The following is a 16,510-nucleotide window of genomic DNA, read 5'->3' as shown; positions in this document are numbered from 1 at the left end:
GAGGTCCCAGCACTGAAATTAGCAATAAATTATATATATTTTATATATACATACCTACATACACAGGCACACATGCACACACATATATACATATGTATTTATATATATATATGTATATATACACATATATATGCACGTATACACATACATGCACACACACAGTTGGGGCATTGCATGCTGCCATTTTCTTACTTTTGGGAAGATGGAGTAGATCCATTTTCTTTAGTAACCTACAGATTAGTGTCTCCAGTCTTGAGAAATTAGTTGTTTTTATCTTTATATTTTTCATCATTCGACCTGTCACTTCACCTATGTATGGCACTTCGTGTATGTGAGTCATTCCTACTGAATTATTAATGAGGCAGGCCTCAAAATTTTTAGTAATCATCTCTGTCCAGATACAGATTAGACCTTCTAAAACCAAAGTTTTCTGGATACTGTTCTGTTTGCAGCTACCCTTTGCTCATTTAAATGACAGATTTAGATATTGCTCAAAAGAAAGACTAAATTGGACCAGGGTAACTGTGGTGGCTTAGCTCTTGTTATTCCATATTCATGTATAGATATGTTATTGTTACTGACTTTTATATTTACATGATTCTTCCGCATTCTCTTTGCCACCGCTATAGTTCAGGTTTTAAATTATTTAATGCAATAATGTCTTTAAAAAGTAGATTACAATAGTTTTTTTCTAGCTCTATTGAGATTTATTGACACACAACATACGTAAGCTTAAAGTGTACAATGTGGTGATTTGATATACATATATATTGCAAATGATAACCACAGTGAGGTTAGTTAACATCTCCATTCCTTCACATAATTACTTTTTGTGTGTGTGGCAGTAACATTTAAGATCTCTCTTGACAACTCTTCAGAATATAATATGGTACTGTTAATTATAGTCACCATGCTGTACCTTAGATCCCCAGAATTTATTATCTTGTAGCTGGAAATGTGGGGGAAATTATTTTTTGGTCAGGAAAGCTTGTCTCCCTTCATGTTAGTGACCAAGACCCATGTTCCTTTGAATCAAGGGTCATGAACTTAGCTATTTGTTTCAATATAAAGGGGAAGAAACCAAATCATTATTAATGTGTCAAAATATTAGCCAAGCCATATGAATAATATGTCAACTCAGATTCAATTGATGATTAGAAAACTTGGTGGGACTTTAGAAGAAAAAAAAACTGGGCTGTTAGAAATAAAACATGAAAATAGTGCATATGTTATATTAGTTTCAGAATAGTGAATATTTTATGAATAAAGTGAATTATGGAAAAGGGAATGAAGATATAAACTATAATGGAGATATACTGAGGATAGAACTCTGATGATCACTTTGCATTTTCAAATAATTATATAGGAAAAAAATAAGCCAAGAGGTAGATAAAAAGAAAAAAATAATAAGACTCAGAGCCATCAATATTCTAACGATAGGTAAAAATTTTAAAAAAAATGTAAAGAATTAGGTCTATTTCAATAATGCTCAAGTTTGAGAATGAAATGGGCTGCCCTGTGTGATGGAGACCATGGGATATGGAATAAAACAAATGAATTTAAAATTTCACTCTGTTACTTAGCCACTCTGTGACCTCATATTGATAGCTCAGAATTCCATTTTTTCTGCGTGTAAAATAATTCCTCTTCACGGAATTACAGTGAATTACTCTGAAGACTTGATCATCACCAAAATGAAAACAACCTAGCACATGGTAAGTGGTCAGGAAAAATCAGTTACCTTCTCATTATTTATCTCTTGAAGGAAGCACTGGGATGTATGTATGTGCAAATTCCTGCCACAAACATTTCAGGAAATTGGACAATAATCCTTACTGTTCTCTGCATTCTTCTTTGCTTGACTCTCAGAAGCTGTGTTGCAAAATCAGTAATTCTCCTGGTCATATCAGTAAGGGATTTTGTGGAATGAAAAATGTTTCTTTGACTGTAGAACTATCAGAACTTCCATAATTTGGATTACAAAATAAAATGAGTTTTTTTATATTTATCAGTACTTATTTGTCATGAGTGTTCTGTATCTTCTAGTCCCCATTACACTCTCATGTCTCTGTGCACCCATGTTGGATCTTACTCATCTTTTCATACCATCCTATTTCTAACACTGTGCTTAATACTAATTAATATTTGAGACAAATTGACTTAATAAGAGTACTTTATACAATGTTGGTATAATTATGTTAATGAATCATTTTTTTTCTCATGATATTAAGTTCACGTTCTGCTAAGCTTTGAGAAGAGAGAAAAGAAATGAAGCCACATGTGAATTTCTATAAAAGCTAGTACGAGAAGCCAAAATAAATCTAACAATTATAACTATAATAGCTAATGCACTTAGCTCCAGGTACGTGCCAGACACTGTGCTACCTGCTTTTCATGGGTTATCTTACTTAATCCTCAAAATAACTTAGTGAGATAGGCATTGCACAGATGAGAAAACTAAAGCTTAGAAATGTTGAATGACCAGCTCAGGGTCATGTAAGTTATGTTCAGTGCACGCCGATGCCTGAGAAATCTGCATGTTGTTCCAAACGATTGCCAAATTTGTGGAACTACCTTTTACTCCTGCTCAGGAAGTCAAAATTAAACCCAAAAAACCAAATAGTGTTATGCAACAGGATAGAATAACCAATTTATACACTGTGCCTCTTTTTACTTTCATATTCCCAAAGATAGTACTTATAGTTTTACTGACTATATCATGATTTTGAAAATAGTTTTCTATCCATGAATAATAAATTATTGGAATTAACATATGTATTGAAAAATCATAGATCTAATATTTGCAATGTAAAGTAAAAACAGGGTGGAAAGTTGTGAAAACCAGGTATGCAGGGCTCTTCACATTTTCCTATTTCTTTTTTTTTTTTTAATTTTTTAACGTTTATTTAATTTTGAGACAGAGAGAGACAGAGCATGAACAGGGGAGGAGCAGAGAGAGAGGGAGACACAGAATCTGAAACAGGCTCCAGGCTCTGAGCTGTCAGCACAGAGCCCGACGCGGGGCTTGAACTCACGGACCGTGAGATCATGACCTGAGCGGAAGTCGGACGCTTAACCGACCAAGCCACCCAGGCGCCCCTTCCTATTTCTACATATATTTATTCATAGGTTAAACAGTACCGTTAAGTGTCTAAATAGGCAGCCTTTTTGAAGTAATTAAGACTTGATTATATCGCTTTTGATTAGAGAAAAAAAGCAGTTTTGCTTGTTTACAGTATTTTTAAATTGTGCATAAACTAATTTTGTTTCCAAAGAAAAGAATTCCACATGAAAAAGTGGTTACTGCAGGAAAAGAATGTCCTCCCATAAAGAACAGTTAATTACCATGGCTACCATAATAAACAAAAAGTTAAACAAATCTAAGAAAGATTTTTTTTCCCTACTTTTCATCCTTTTAGATTTTGTTTGTAAACTTTATCAACTATATTTACTTTACTGACTAGACACATATCTGTAATTAAAAGAATTATTCCCAAGTGTCATAAAGTAGGCATGTAGAATTTTTCTCACCATGAGAAACAAGATTCCGGTATGTTGTATATAATTTTTATACACATGGATCTTAAAAGTGCTGGTGGAAATTACAAGTGTAAAATACCTCCTTTTTATTCTAACACCAAACTGGAAATTAATCTCCTGGTGTTTTAGAGTTGCATTATCTCACATGTTTCCCCAGTTGGGGAATGGGCAGGTTCTAGAAGTATTCATTTCCAACCTTTGATTCCTATCAGTGTACATAATGGAAATTTTATATTGTGGACTCCTAAGCAGTAACACCAATGTTTTCATTTTGTTATCTATAAGCTATTGATAGTTTGAAAAAAAAAAGGGCTTTCTAATTATAGTTTAAGAATACTACTAATATAAATAGGCTTTTACAAACAGGCATAAACCAGTCCAAATTATTCCCATTGTCCTAATTGCCACATTTTCTTGTTTTAAAAACATGAAAATAAATATGTTCTTTCTCAGTGCCAATTTTGGGTTTGTTGTTTAAGCTAGTTAGGAACTGGCGATTGAAGTTAGTGAGTTTTGATTTTCTCCTAGTGTGTCCTAATCTTAGGAAGGAATTAAAGACAATTCTCAAGTTGTTGTCTTCATACTAAGAACAATGAAATTTCTGAAGCAAATAGAGAGATGAAGAAGCAATAACATACATTTATAGTTCTGGAAGATAAAAGGAATCTGCAAGAAAAGCAGTAACTATATTTGTCTCAGAAAGACTCCATAGAATCCGTTGAAGGTTGTATGTTTCTGCAGCCACTTTTCAAGGAAGTTTTTTAATAACAATACTTATTTCTACAGGTGTTAAAATAAAAAGAATAGGTTATGAATCCATTGCACTTATCACATGTTGAAAATTAAATGAAGTATTTTTATTTATGGTTCTTCCTTCTTTTCTTCTGAACCATTAACCTCAATCTTACTTGGAATAAAATGTAAGATTCAGATAAAACAAAGTGAAATAATAACATAGATTGTGGATTTTTTTCTTGGAATAGTGTTTTAATATTAAACACAATTTTAAATATTTAATATCATTACTACTTTATGTAAGCTTGTTGTTTCAGGCTTGCTGCTATGATATTAAGGAATTTGTCCAGACAATCAGGTTATTAGATTATTTTGTACTTTGTTTCGTTGAAAATGTGCTTATGTGAAAATGAGATTACAGTAATAGAATGACACCTGTTTTCCAGGCATGATAACCTTGTCTGATAATGTTGCTCGCTTGCCTGGGAAGTTATTGGTTCATGGCAAGCAGGAGAAAGAAGACTTTAATGTTAGAATCTGTTAAGTATAGTTGTGTTTTCAGTGGGAGGAAAAAGTGATCTAAAAAAAGGGCTAGATATAGCTGCTTACCTATGACATACACTGGATTAAATTTGATACCCAACACAGAAGGCTAGAAGGAAGCACAGAGAAGGGCAGTTCATTAAGAACTAGGAGGCTTGGTTCATGGTCTCAGTTTTGCCATTATCTGCCTCTGCGAGTCTTTGGACAGCTCTCAGACTTCCTAAAGAGGTTGCAATATCTATTTTTTTCTAAGGTCTATTCTAGTTCTAACCTCCTACAATTATGCTTTCCTTGACATACAACTCCTCAGATATTCTTTAATTGTATAAAGCATTTTCTCTAAATTATCATCTATTCTTTATAAGCAAGACTTATATCATTGTGATGATATGGTACACTCCTTTCGTTAAAACTTGTAAGTTGAAATGAATCATATTGAGTTGTCTTGATATACCCTCAGACTCTAGTCTTACAAATTATAAATGATGTATTATTTATCTACATTTAGAATGGTTAAGCACATTGCACATATGTCATATTTGCCTGTGTAATGGTATCCATCTGAAAGTACTCAATCAAATGTGAGACAAAATATGAAAAATTACAACTAGAAGAAGGGTCTGACTGAGAATGCTTCCGATGAATTTAGGTGAGAATATCAACATAGTTAAGTAAAGAATTAACACAATGATTAGTTATAAAAAGGAGAAAATCGGGAGTGCCTGGGTGGCTCAGTCGGTTAAGCGGCCGACTTCGGCTCAGGTCATGATCTCGCAGTTTGTGAGTTCGAGCCTTGTGTCAGGCTCTGTGCTGACAGCTCAGAGCCTGAAGCCTGTTTTAGATTCTGTGTCTCCCTCTCTCTGACCCTCCCCCGTTTATGCTCTGTCTCTCTCTGTCTCAAAAATAAATAAACGTTAAATTTAAAAAAAAAAAAGGAGAAAATCTTTCAGAATCTCCTTGCAACAAAAGTCTGATCTCATGGGTGTGAGAGTGCATGAAATGGAAATACAAGATGATTTAAAAAATATTATTTTTAATAATCCATTCAGTTTAACTACTCATTAAGATGTCCTAACAATTGTTTGGCTATAAATTTCATATTTTGTCCCTTAAAATTTTGGTCTTTAGTGAAAATTGTTCTTTTCTAGAAATCTCTGGTCCACTTAAACAATCATTGGAATTATAATAGCAGACTGACCAGATTTCAAAAAAAAAAAAAAGACGAAATAGGATAAAGACTCAGCCCAATATATTTTGCTAGATTGGAAGAATGATGGTATATGTATAATGAAACAAACATTAGATGAACCAATGTGTGTGTGTGTGTGTGTGTGTGTGTGTGTGTGTGTGTGCATGCGTGTAATTGAAGATTCTGTTGATACAATTATGTATTTAAATAAACAAAGCAAAATAGCTTTAGAAAAGAAAATTTTAGAGATGCTATGAATAAATAAACATTTTTAAGTCCAAAGCACAATAGATATGACATCTTTTTGCCTAAAAAATGCTAAAATTACCTTTTCTTTAAATGAGACTAGAAACCCAGCCAAAGGAAACATATCAAACTGTTGTTTAAGTAGGTAAAAGTGTTTAACATATTTTAAAATTTAATGTAAAAAGTTTCTCTAAAAATTGCATTTATGCATCTACCATACTTTTCCCAGACCATTTTTTTTTTATATTATTCAGTACTGTTTTGTCTTGCTTTGTTTTGTTTCCCAAAGCAAAGCTTTGTTCTCTAGTGGTTAGATTTGCTAAAATATATGTAAGACATAATTTTTTGGAGTAGATCATTCTATTTATAAGTATGGTTTCACAAATCTTTAGTGTGGTAATTTCATGTAATACAATTTATAATATTCTTAATGTAAGTTAATTTCCTCCCTATGATATTGCAAAGTAGTTCTTCAATCAGATGATTCATTGTAACCAGCTTTTAAGATGTGTGATTATTCCCACCTTAATGATATTTGATTCAAATCATTGTATATAGACTTAGTAAGAAGAGAAATTTTCTTATCTGAAAAAATGGTTTATTGAAGAAGCAGTATAAATCAAGCTTGAACCTTTTATAATTTGAATTTTCCTAGGTTGTTACAAAGCAGCTGAATATCTCTTACTATGACAGGAAACAAGAAAATTTCATATATCCAAACCTGTATTTATAGCTATACTTTAATGACACTTTTGATTTTGATAGAGAGGGAACACCGATAATACTGAATCCTAATAGATACTTCATTCACAATTGTGTCTAAAGATTTATCCAATATTTAGGACCTCAAAGTAGTAAATTAATCTCTACGACCATTGCTCTCGGTCATTCAATCCTTCTTTGTCGAAAAGTTTGATGAGTTTCTTATTCTAAATGCATTGCTGTCTTCCTTAGTCATATTTTTATTTTAGTTTTCCATTCAAAGCAATGGGAAGAAATTTATAACCTGTCATTTTAGAGTCTAAATCCAATCATCCTAGAAATCAAAACCTTATTATTCAAGCCCATTTTTTTTTTCTTTTCCAGCTTCCCTATGTCATAGTTGGGATTGAGAACTAACATCTGAAATTTAATATGAGTAACTTAAACTAACATAGTTAGCAATATCTACTGAACTTTTCCTACATAATGAGGCATGCCTATAAGCAAAGAACTTTGGGGAAGTGGACAGTGAAATTTTCACATTGCATATGCCTGGGTCACTGCTTTCTCAAATTGAATTGGAGTGCTCCAATGCATCTCAGCTTTTCAGCCTACAGAATAGTGTAGCAGGGAAACCTAACTGTGAATTTTCAAATTTGCACTGAGTTCAAACTCCTATTCCTTTTGTCTAGTAAGTTTCTGATATTATTTGTAAGTAATGAGTCTTTTTGACTCAATGCTATGGTTACCGTTCTTAAATGATCTCTGACTTTACTATTATTGCTTTCTTATAGCTTAAACTCAGTGTATTAGCTAGTACTTACCTTTACATTTTCTTCACGCAAATGCAATAACTTTAGAAAAGTTGTCCAAAAATTAAGTTTAGATCCTACTTTTTCAAGGACAAATTTATATTTATCTTAGTTGTGTGTAAGTTCTCACAGTCATCTGGCATCTTTTATGGATCTTCCATATTGTTTTCCATTCAACGTCTCCAAAAATCTTTTAGTCTCAGCAACCTTAACACTACCCTTTCTTTTCAGTTATGAAAGAAATTTTCTCTACTAACTTAAAGACCTTCAATTTGAACTTCCCCTTTTCTTACCTATGAAACATCCACCTCTATCATTACTCCTGTTTTTTAAAAAAAAATAAGTTTGTTTGTTTGTTTGTTTGTTTGTTTGTTTATTTATTTATTTAGATCTAGAGAGAGAGAGAACAGGTGAGGGGCAGAGAGAGAGGGAGAGAGAGAGAATCCCAAGGAAGCTCTGTGCTGTCAGCACAGAGCCCAGTGCAGGGCTCGAACTCATGAACTGTGAGATCATGACATCCGCCAAAACCAAGGGCCAGATGCTAAACTAACTGAACCACCCAGGAACCCCCTACTTTGCTTTTTCCTATCCATAACTTCATTCATACCCTAATCCTCTTCTATCATCATTACCTGTGTAACTGTATCTACCTCTCCATGCTTAGAAATAATCTTCAAGTTTTCCACATCCTAAGGGACTCTGCTAGTCCCTAAAGTTATTTTTCTTTTTCTGTTGATTTTTCTTTCACTTTAAATATCCTTTTTTTTTTTGATGTTTATTTTTGCGAGAGACACAGACAGAGTGTGACAGGGGAGGGGCAGAGAGAGAGAGAGAGATAGCCTTCAGGCTCTGAGCTGTCAGCACAGAGCCTGACGCGGGGCTCGAACCCACAAACTGTGAGATCATGACCTGAGCTGAAGTCGGACGCTCAACCGACTGAGCCACCCAGGTGCCCCTCATTTTAAATATCCTTAATAAAATACTCTGTGTCTTCTGCCAGAGTTTTCTTATCACTCACTCCTTATAGTCAGACTACTGCCTTGTTTTGAAATTGTTCTATTTTTTTAATATGAAATTTATTGTCAAATTAGTTTCCATACAACACCCAGTGCTCATCCCAACAGGTGCCCTCCTCAATGCCCATCACCCACGCTCCCTCCCTCCCACCTCCCATCAACCCTCACCCTCAGTTTATTCTCGTTTTTTTCAGAGTTTCTTACGGTTTGGCTCTGTCCCTCTCTAACTTTTTTTTTCCTTCTCCTCTCCCATGGTCTTCTGTTAAGTTTCTCAGGATCCACTCAGGTAATGATGGTGACTTCATAATCACCACATATGCCCAGGCATCATCTTCAAAACATTCAACATTGAATGTCATGATCAAGATCATTACCTGAGCTGAAATCAAGAATCAGACACTTAACCGACTGAGCCACTCAAATGCACCAATATATCACCTTTTTAAAAGCTATTTCTGATTTAATGTATTTTTTTAATTAACTTACAATTTCATCCTTACAGCATCATTTCCTGTTGACTTATAATCACCTGGTAGATGTAGAGAGGGTAACCTAACTTAAAAGTAGTCCCTTGGAGGGGCTTTAGTGCAGGTAGTGATCTGCGGTTCATGGGTTTGAGCTCTTTTCTTTTCTTTCTTTCTTTCTTTCTTTCTTTCTTTCTTTTTTTTTTTTTTTTTTTACTTCAATGTTTTATTTAATCATTTTGTCTACAATTGAAACTCTGGGAACTCAAAGTTACCATCCTTGCCTGTGAGCTTCTTATAGACTCCCGAGAAGGTTTCCACCTTGTGTTCCACATTGTTCTGCTGTGCTTTATCCAAGTGAACCTTTATGAGCCGGCTGCTGTCCAGTTTCACACGGATTCTCTTGCCCATAATCTCGCTTGGGAAAACCAAGTCCTCCAGGATCGCGTCGTGCACGGCGGTCAAAGTGCGGCTTCTGGGACGCTTTTGCTGATTTTTTGTACGGCTTTTTCGAGTTGGCTCAGGCAGAATTCTCCTCTGAGCAATAAAGACCACGTGCTTCCCACTGAACTTTTTCTCCAGCTCACGCACTACTTGGATTTTCTGGAAAGACTTCAGATTGCTTCAGATTCTGTGTCTCCTTCTCTCTCTGCTCCTCCCCTGCTTCTGCTCTGTCTCTGTCTCTCTCTCTCAAAACTTAATAAACATTAAATAAATTAAACAAAAATAGTCCCCTAAGAGTTTCCTATTTCATTTCACTCCTCTCCACAATCCACCTCCCTGCCAGGGCTGAATCAGACAGTGGTTCTTAAGAGTAGCACCTCCCTGCTGGAGCTGAGTCAAAGGTTCTTAAGGAAAGGAAGGAAAATGAAAACTATAAACCAGAGAAACTATAAATAGAAACTAATCACTCTCTCATATCCCACTGTAGAAATTCCAGCTTGAAGCAGGGTCTGAATCGAGGAAGTTGGCAACTTAACACTAAATCAAATCTAGCTCATGATTAGTATATGAGACTTACCATTCTTAGTAAGTGGAGAGGGGGACCCATGACTGTGTTATCAATGAGTGAGAAGAAAAGTCAGGAATCATGCGGAGTATTTCATCCATGAGCAGAGGAAGATTTTCTCCATCAATAAAGCATAAAGGATTTGGTGGGAAGCAGAACATAAAATCTGTATTTTGCTTCTACAGTGAATTTTTTTTTGGTGAAGCCATTAAATATGCTCTGTCAATATACCATATTAGGAAAGGGGGATTGGACCCAAGAAGAAATGAAGGCCATATGTCTTAAAAATTTCTTCATTTGCTCTTTATTCAAGTAGACTCAGTGGAGCATAATACAAAGTGATAAATAAGCTCATGGAGTGTTAATACCTTAACAGCAAGTATCCATGTCCAGTGGAACTATTTACACAACTTTATTTCATTCTGTAGCAAATACAGAATACATGGTGTAATGTTGTATATTTAAAGGAAAACACTTTTTTAAAAAATTTTTTTTCAACGTTTATTTATTTTTGGGACAGAGAGAGACAGAGCATGAACGGGGGAGGGGCAGAGAGAGAGGGAGACACAGAATCGGAAACAGGCTCCAGGCTCTGAGCCATCAGCCCATAGCCTGACGCGGGGCTCGAACCCACGGACCGCGAGATCGTGACCTGGCTGAAGTCGGACGCTTAACCGACTGCGCCACCCAGGCGCCCCAGGAAAACACTTTTAATAGGAAGACAAAAGAGGAAGGAAGGAAGGAAGAAAGAAAGAAAGACAGAGAAAGAAAGAAAGAAAGAAGAAAAGAAAGAAAAAGAAAGAGAAAGGAAGAAAGAATGATAAATAGGTAAAATGGGTGCAAGCAATAGTGAACATTCCACAAGAACAAAGAAGGGTTAAAGAGTTACTGCTTATGTTGTATCCCTTTATCCCCAACCTATTCATTGTGTTATGGTTTAAAGCAGTTGCCATTCAGCAAACAGCAGATTTTTTCTTAAAAAAACTATTTCATTGTGTGCCTGTGTGGCTCAGTTGGTTAAGTGTCCAACTTTTGATTTCAGCTCACCAGATCGAGCCCTATGTTGGGCTCTGAACCAACAGTGTGGAGCCTGCCTGGGATTCTCTCTCTCCCTCTCTTTCTGCCCTTCCCTCTCTCTCTCTCTCAAAAGAAATAAACTTAAAAAATAAAAAATAAAATAAAATGAATTATTTCATATAGTATGTCTGCTGCTGAAGTGGCTTGCCTTTTACATTATTCTAGTATTTACTGAGATGTGGATTCATTTGACGGTCTGTACTATTGCTTTGGCAATAAAATGAGAAATAATTAGGTAAATTAGTGTATAGGCCAATGTAAATATATTCGTAATATTGAAATATATATATAAAGGTGTATGTGTGCATATATATGTATATATACATGTATATGTACATAATATTTTATTTCTTTGTTACATAATGAGATGTGACACTTCGGTTTGCTTTAGTAAGGATTCAGCTAAAAAAACCTTACTTTAAAAGCTTCTCAGTTACAACCTCATTAACAGAAAGTTATATAGCTACCATGTTTACAGACTTAGGCTGTTTTTAGTATCTTCCAAATGTGAGTAGTTCATTGAGCTTAAATGCTATTCTCTCCCATTTTATAGGTGCAAGGTCACAGTTATAGCATAGGATATTGCCTATAGCTGAGTTTCTTGTAAAATAGCAAGATTGCAATACTTATGCAAATTGACACTTTTTCAATTTAGCATTTTAATTTTGAAGGTCACACTCATAAAGACCATGGAGATTTTTTACCATAAGGCTTCTGAATTTTTTAGAGCATAATTGAATTGTCTGAATGGGAAAGTGGGGGGACAGGGGGAGATTGAAATACCAACTATGTCATCTAACTCATCATATTACTTACACAAAATTTTTTCATCATGCTAATAAAACTTTTTATAAGTATGCTTCTTTCCTGAATTGGCTGTAGCATTCTCTGTAAGGCACACTTGATTGAAAGTTGTTGAGTAACCTAAATGTGTCTTTATTTTTCTCTAGGATAGCCTATTTCTCCTGACTGTTGTCAGGATCAAATGTTGCTTATTAGAGTTGCAGGGTCAGCACAGCAGTTTCGGTGTGAACCTTAGGAATAGATAAGACATGGAGGAATGATGGACAGATAGTTATTGAAACATATGTAAAGACCTCACCTATTTAAAATAGCCATCTTATGTTGTTAAACCTCAGTTAATCACTTAATACAAAAAGAGAATGAAAACCAACTGTAAAAATTTTAGCTATTTCTAATATGACATCTAGCATTTATTTTAATGAATCCTTACTTTAGGAATGCCTTCAGTCTCCTTACTTCTGTAGCCATAGTCAACATTGCCAGTTCTTTGCTGTTTGAAAGAAGCAGTTTGCTGTTTCTGGAAGAATCTGAAACAAAGCTTTCAGTTACGTTGTTCATCATTCTGAATGAAGTATATCTCTTTTTCTTTGAGCCTTCAAAAATAATCTATATTTTCCTTTTCTCATTACTTCTTGAAAATGAAAAATTCTTAAAACTGCCCTGGAATCCTGCTTGAGCTGATTTTATTTTCTTCAGAACTTCACCCTGAAGCACAAGTAGGGATTTACTAATTTGGATTTTTAAAGTCCCAAGCTTAGTTTGATGCAGTTATTACATTCAAAATTTACCAGTTAGCAATTATTTTAAAAGTGTTCCTTTGCTTTTTTCATGCCAAGTATTTTATCATAAACGTCTAAGGAACTGCTGTAGCTGGATACTTCTTTCCCTGCTGGAAAATTCTTGAGTGTCCATGTTTATTGTTCAGCAAGTTTTTATTTTGATGGATCTTAGGTTTTTATTTCATTTATTTCTGTTTTTGTTGAAACTCAACTATACAGATGCTTTCTACTGATTTTTGTTCTTTAAGATGTTTTATGGGAGAGGAGGGTGAGTCAAGTGCATAAGTTGTGCTTAAGTATTGTGATGGAATAAATTGTCTCTAACCCAAATTCATTATTGAAGCCCTGACGTCTACCCCCCCCCCCCCAGTGTGCTGGTATTTGGAGATGGGGCCTCCAGGAGGCAATTAGGGTTGGGTTAAGTCATGAGAATGGATCTCTGGTCCAATGATGTTGGCATACAGAGGAAAGACCATTGAGGGCGCATAGAGAAGGTGTTTTCTGCAAGCCAGGAAGAGAGCTCTCACTAAAAACTGAATTTTCTAGCACCTTGATCATGGACTTCCAGCCTCTAGAACCATGAGATAAGTAAATTCTGTTGTTTGAGTCACCCATTCTGTAGTATTTTGCTGTGGCAGCCTGAGCAGTCTAATGAAAGCATACAATATGAATATAACTGCAAAAATTTAGTGTCTGAGTCTTAACTTATTTTGTCCTCAGCTGATGAAGTTCCATATTATATGAAACACACAACAAATAATTGTAAATAATAGACAGATAACTCAGCGCTATTTATGTGTGTAGATGATGGAAGCCAGCCCATACTACTTCCACAACTGGAGCATATCGATAAATTGCCCTTGAAATTAACGTGATCACAATAAGTCCAGTTTAACTGTGTACTAAAGTGACTAGGTTCTAGAAAGGCACCCAAACTTTGAGCTCTGCACACACTGGATGAATATGTGGTTAACAAGACCTTGTGCTGGCTCCTTTTTATGAGTAGAGATATAATGAGTTAATGGTTTTGTGTGATTGTAATAATAAAAGAGGAAGAAGTATTGGAATCAGATAAAATCAATTTTAAGTAAAAGCAAGGTCGTCCATATATGTGTTTTTCTCTTCAGGAACTAGTATAGAAAGTTTATGTTATATTTCTAAAACTTTCCTTGTGGATGTTTTAAAATTAAGTATTGATTTGGTTTCTAGTTACACGCCTGGGACCTACAGTTCCACTCTTGTCTCTTTATTCCTTAGAAACTGAGAATCAATCAGGCAGAACATTTAACTGTGTTTTAAAGAGTTATTTTAGCCTGTAGAATCAAATTAAATCATTTTATTTTGGGAATCATAGTATTTAAATATCATGTTGGCAATTCCAAGATCATTATTTATATATTTACTTTTTATTTATATTTAGATGGTCAAATAGTATTATATAAGAACACTTGCCACGTAAGATCCAATTCCAGAGTATTATGCTTATAGAAAGATGTTCGAATTTCTTATTTACTTAAAGTTATAGCAACCGCAGGTATTTTATGAACTATTGACAGAATACAAAAATGAATTTGTGTGTATCATATAAAAAATAACATCTAAAGGGTGTCTGGCTGGCTTAGTCAATAAAGCATATGACTCTTAATCTCTGGGTTAGGAGTCTGAGCCCCATATTGCGTGCAGAGATTACCTAAAAACAATAATTCTTAAAAAAAAATCTAAGTTTTATTTTATCATCTGTAAACCAGCTTAGATACTAACCACAGCAGCAAGCATTAAGTTGGTGAGAAAATAAAGTTATAATGTGTATGAAGAAGGGCCAAGTAACTGTGGAAAACAAATAAAATATTGGCCCCATGAGGAGAAAAGTTTTTAGGAAGTTTACTTAACAGGCCCAGTGTGAATGGTAAGTCATTAAATGTGCCTCACTAAAGAAGAAAATTCATGAGTGTAAATAATTTAATTTGTTTTATTATATTTTCATATCATCCAGCTAGGAAACCAACAAGTCTAAGGCTACCATCTGTTTACATATATGTTAATTTATTTTCTTGAAACATTTTCCATTTAAGAAGAAAAAAAATCACAATCTCCAAAACTTAGAATTCCTAAGTGGTGAACAAGACATAGATTTTTTAGTGTCTCCCCCATATTTAAGAAATAAAGTATACTTACATATATAATCAATGCATTTAAGGTTAGGGAAGCAACTATTATGTGAAATAAAATCATCTTTGCTCTTATGCAGAATTTTAAAATCTGTCAGAGTGAGAAATAACAAGGAATAGAAAAATACTATGAATGTTCACTGTTCAAAATAGTCCTCAATTCCTGAAAAATACCCTATGAAACTTTAAAACATAAAATTGAAAATAAAATTAAAGACATTCTGTAATAATTGTGATTTTTCTAGTTCAGAATAAACTTTAATGAAAATAATATATTTTTTTAAAAACAAAGATAACATTACTGAGATGAATAAGAACTTGAAACACTTGAAAATAATCATAAGATCAAATTATAAATCTTACATTACTAATTTGAAAATGAAATCCTTTAGTAACCTTAGGCAAAATCAGGAGATTTTCATTCTACTTAGTTTTATTTGTTTATTTTTTTGTTGTGTACTTCTAAGGGAAAAGGCTGCTTCGCCCACAGAAGCTTAATTTTAACACAAATGTGAAACTTGGAGAAAATTGTATAGCCCTTAAAGAAGGTTACATGTTAGGTTGGCACAGGAGAAAGAAAAAAGTTATCCTGTGACTTGTAATGAGCCACAATCAGAATAAATCTTCTGATATAACTCTGTGTTTTACTTGCAATTTATCTGTTATTATTAGGTATCATTGTAGACTTCCCAACAGCTACTAGAAAAACATGCTGATCAAGCAGTGCTAAGACAAATAGATTTAATTTAGTAAAGGAGAATATTGCTTCCATAGGTTCTTAGTAGATACTCCAAAGAGGAAAATCAGAAAAGTTTATTTAAGGTTTTAGTGTCTGCACTGGGTGATTTGAAGATAGGTCTTGCAAAATATATAATTGGTTGGAATCGGGCAGAATTATGAGGTGAATAGCTTTAGATTGGTGTGCACAGAAAAGTCTGGAAGTAATTCTTAATGAGCAATCTGTTTTATCTCTTAGAAATAAGTATTTATGGAGCCAGAATGTATGATTTTTAAACTGGCCCCAGTATATAGCAGAGAGAAAGAAAAGTAGGCCTGTCCTCTGTACTGTTGAACATAGGCCAGAAGAGTATGACTTTGTAATAGTGTTTCCCACAGGAGCAGTGGATTGTATCGTTTCAGTTCTCCGTCCTTCTTCTTGGCCACTCTTCAGCCTAAACTGAACAATAAACCATTATGGTCTAGAGATATGATCAGTCCAGATCTACATATCTGTTTGATGTGTCATGGTCATAGATAGATTTTTTGAAAGTAAATATTCCACATTTTTGTTCTTCTTGTTAAAAGATTAACTCATCTACCATTTTACAAGACAGTTGCTGTGCAGCAGCATTTGAACTCTGGAAGTCACATTTGACTCTACAACACAGACAAATACTAAGAGAAGGAATATAATCAGAGTTTGGAG

The 16,510-nt window shown here is 34.3% G+C and overlaps 2 protein-coding genes across 3 annotated transcripts in view; one reads left to right on the top strand and one right to left on the bottom strand.

Annotated features, from left to right (window-relative positions):
- NEGR1 (neuronal growth regulator 1) overlaps nt 1-16,510 on the top strand; it is an 851,322-nt gene that overhangs the window by 157,735 nt on the left and 677,077 nt on the right. The gene's annotated exons all lie outside the window — the stretch shown is intronic.
- On the bottom strand, nt 9,454-12,695 carry LOC109502393 (40S ribosomal protein S7-like). Its single transcript, XM_045034863.1, has 2 exons — nt 12,594-12,695; nt 9,454-9,859 (listed from the first exon to the last, which is right to left on the bottom strand). Exons 1-2 carry the CDS (start codon nt 12,693-12,695, stop codon nt 9,491-9,493), a joined length of 471 nt encoding a protein of 156 aa, XP_044890798.1. The 3' UTR covers nt 9,454-9,490.

The sequence above is a fragment of the Felis catus genome, chromosome C1 (genome assembly GCF_018350175.1).
Source record: "Felis catus isolate Fca126 chromosome C1, F.catus_Fca126_mat1.0, whole genome shotgun sequence".
In the NCBI taxonomy this organism is placed as follows: Eukaryota; Metazoa; Chordata; class Mammalia; order Carnivora; family Felidae; genus Felis; species Felis catus.
The sequence above is the reverse complement of the archived record's forward strand: the minus strand, read 5'-3'. Positions and strand labels throughout refer to the sequence as shown.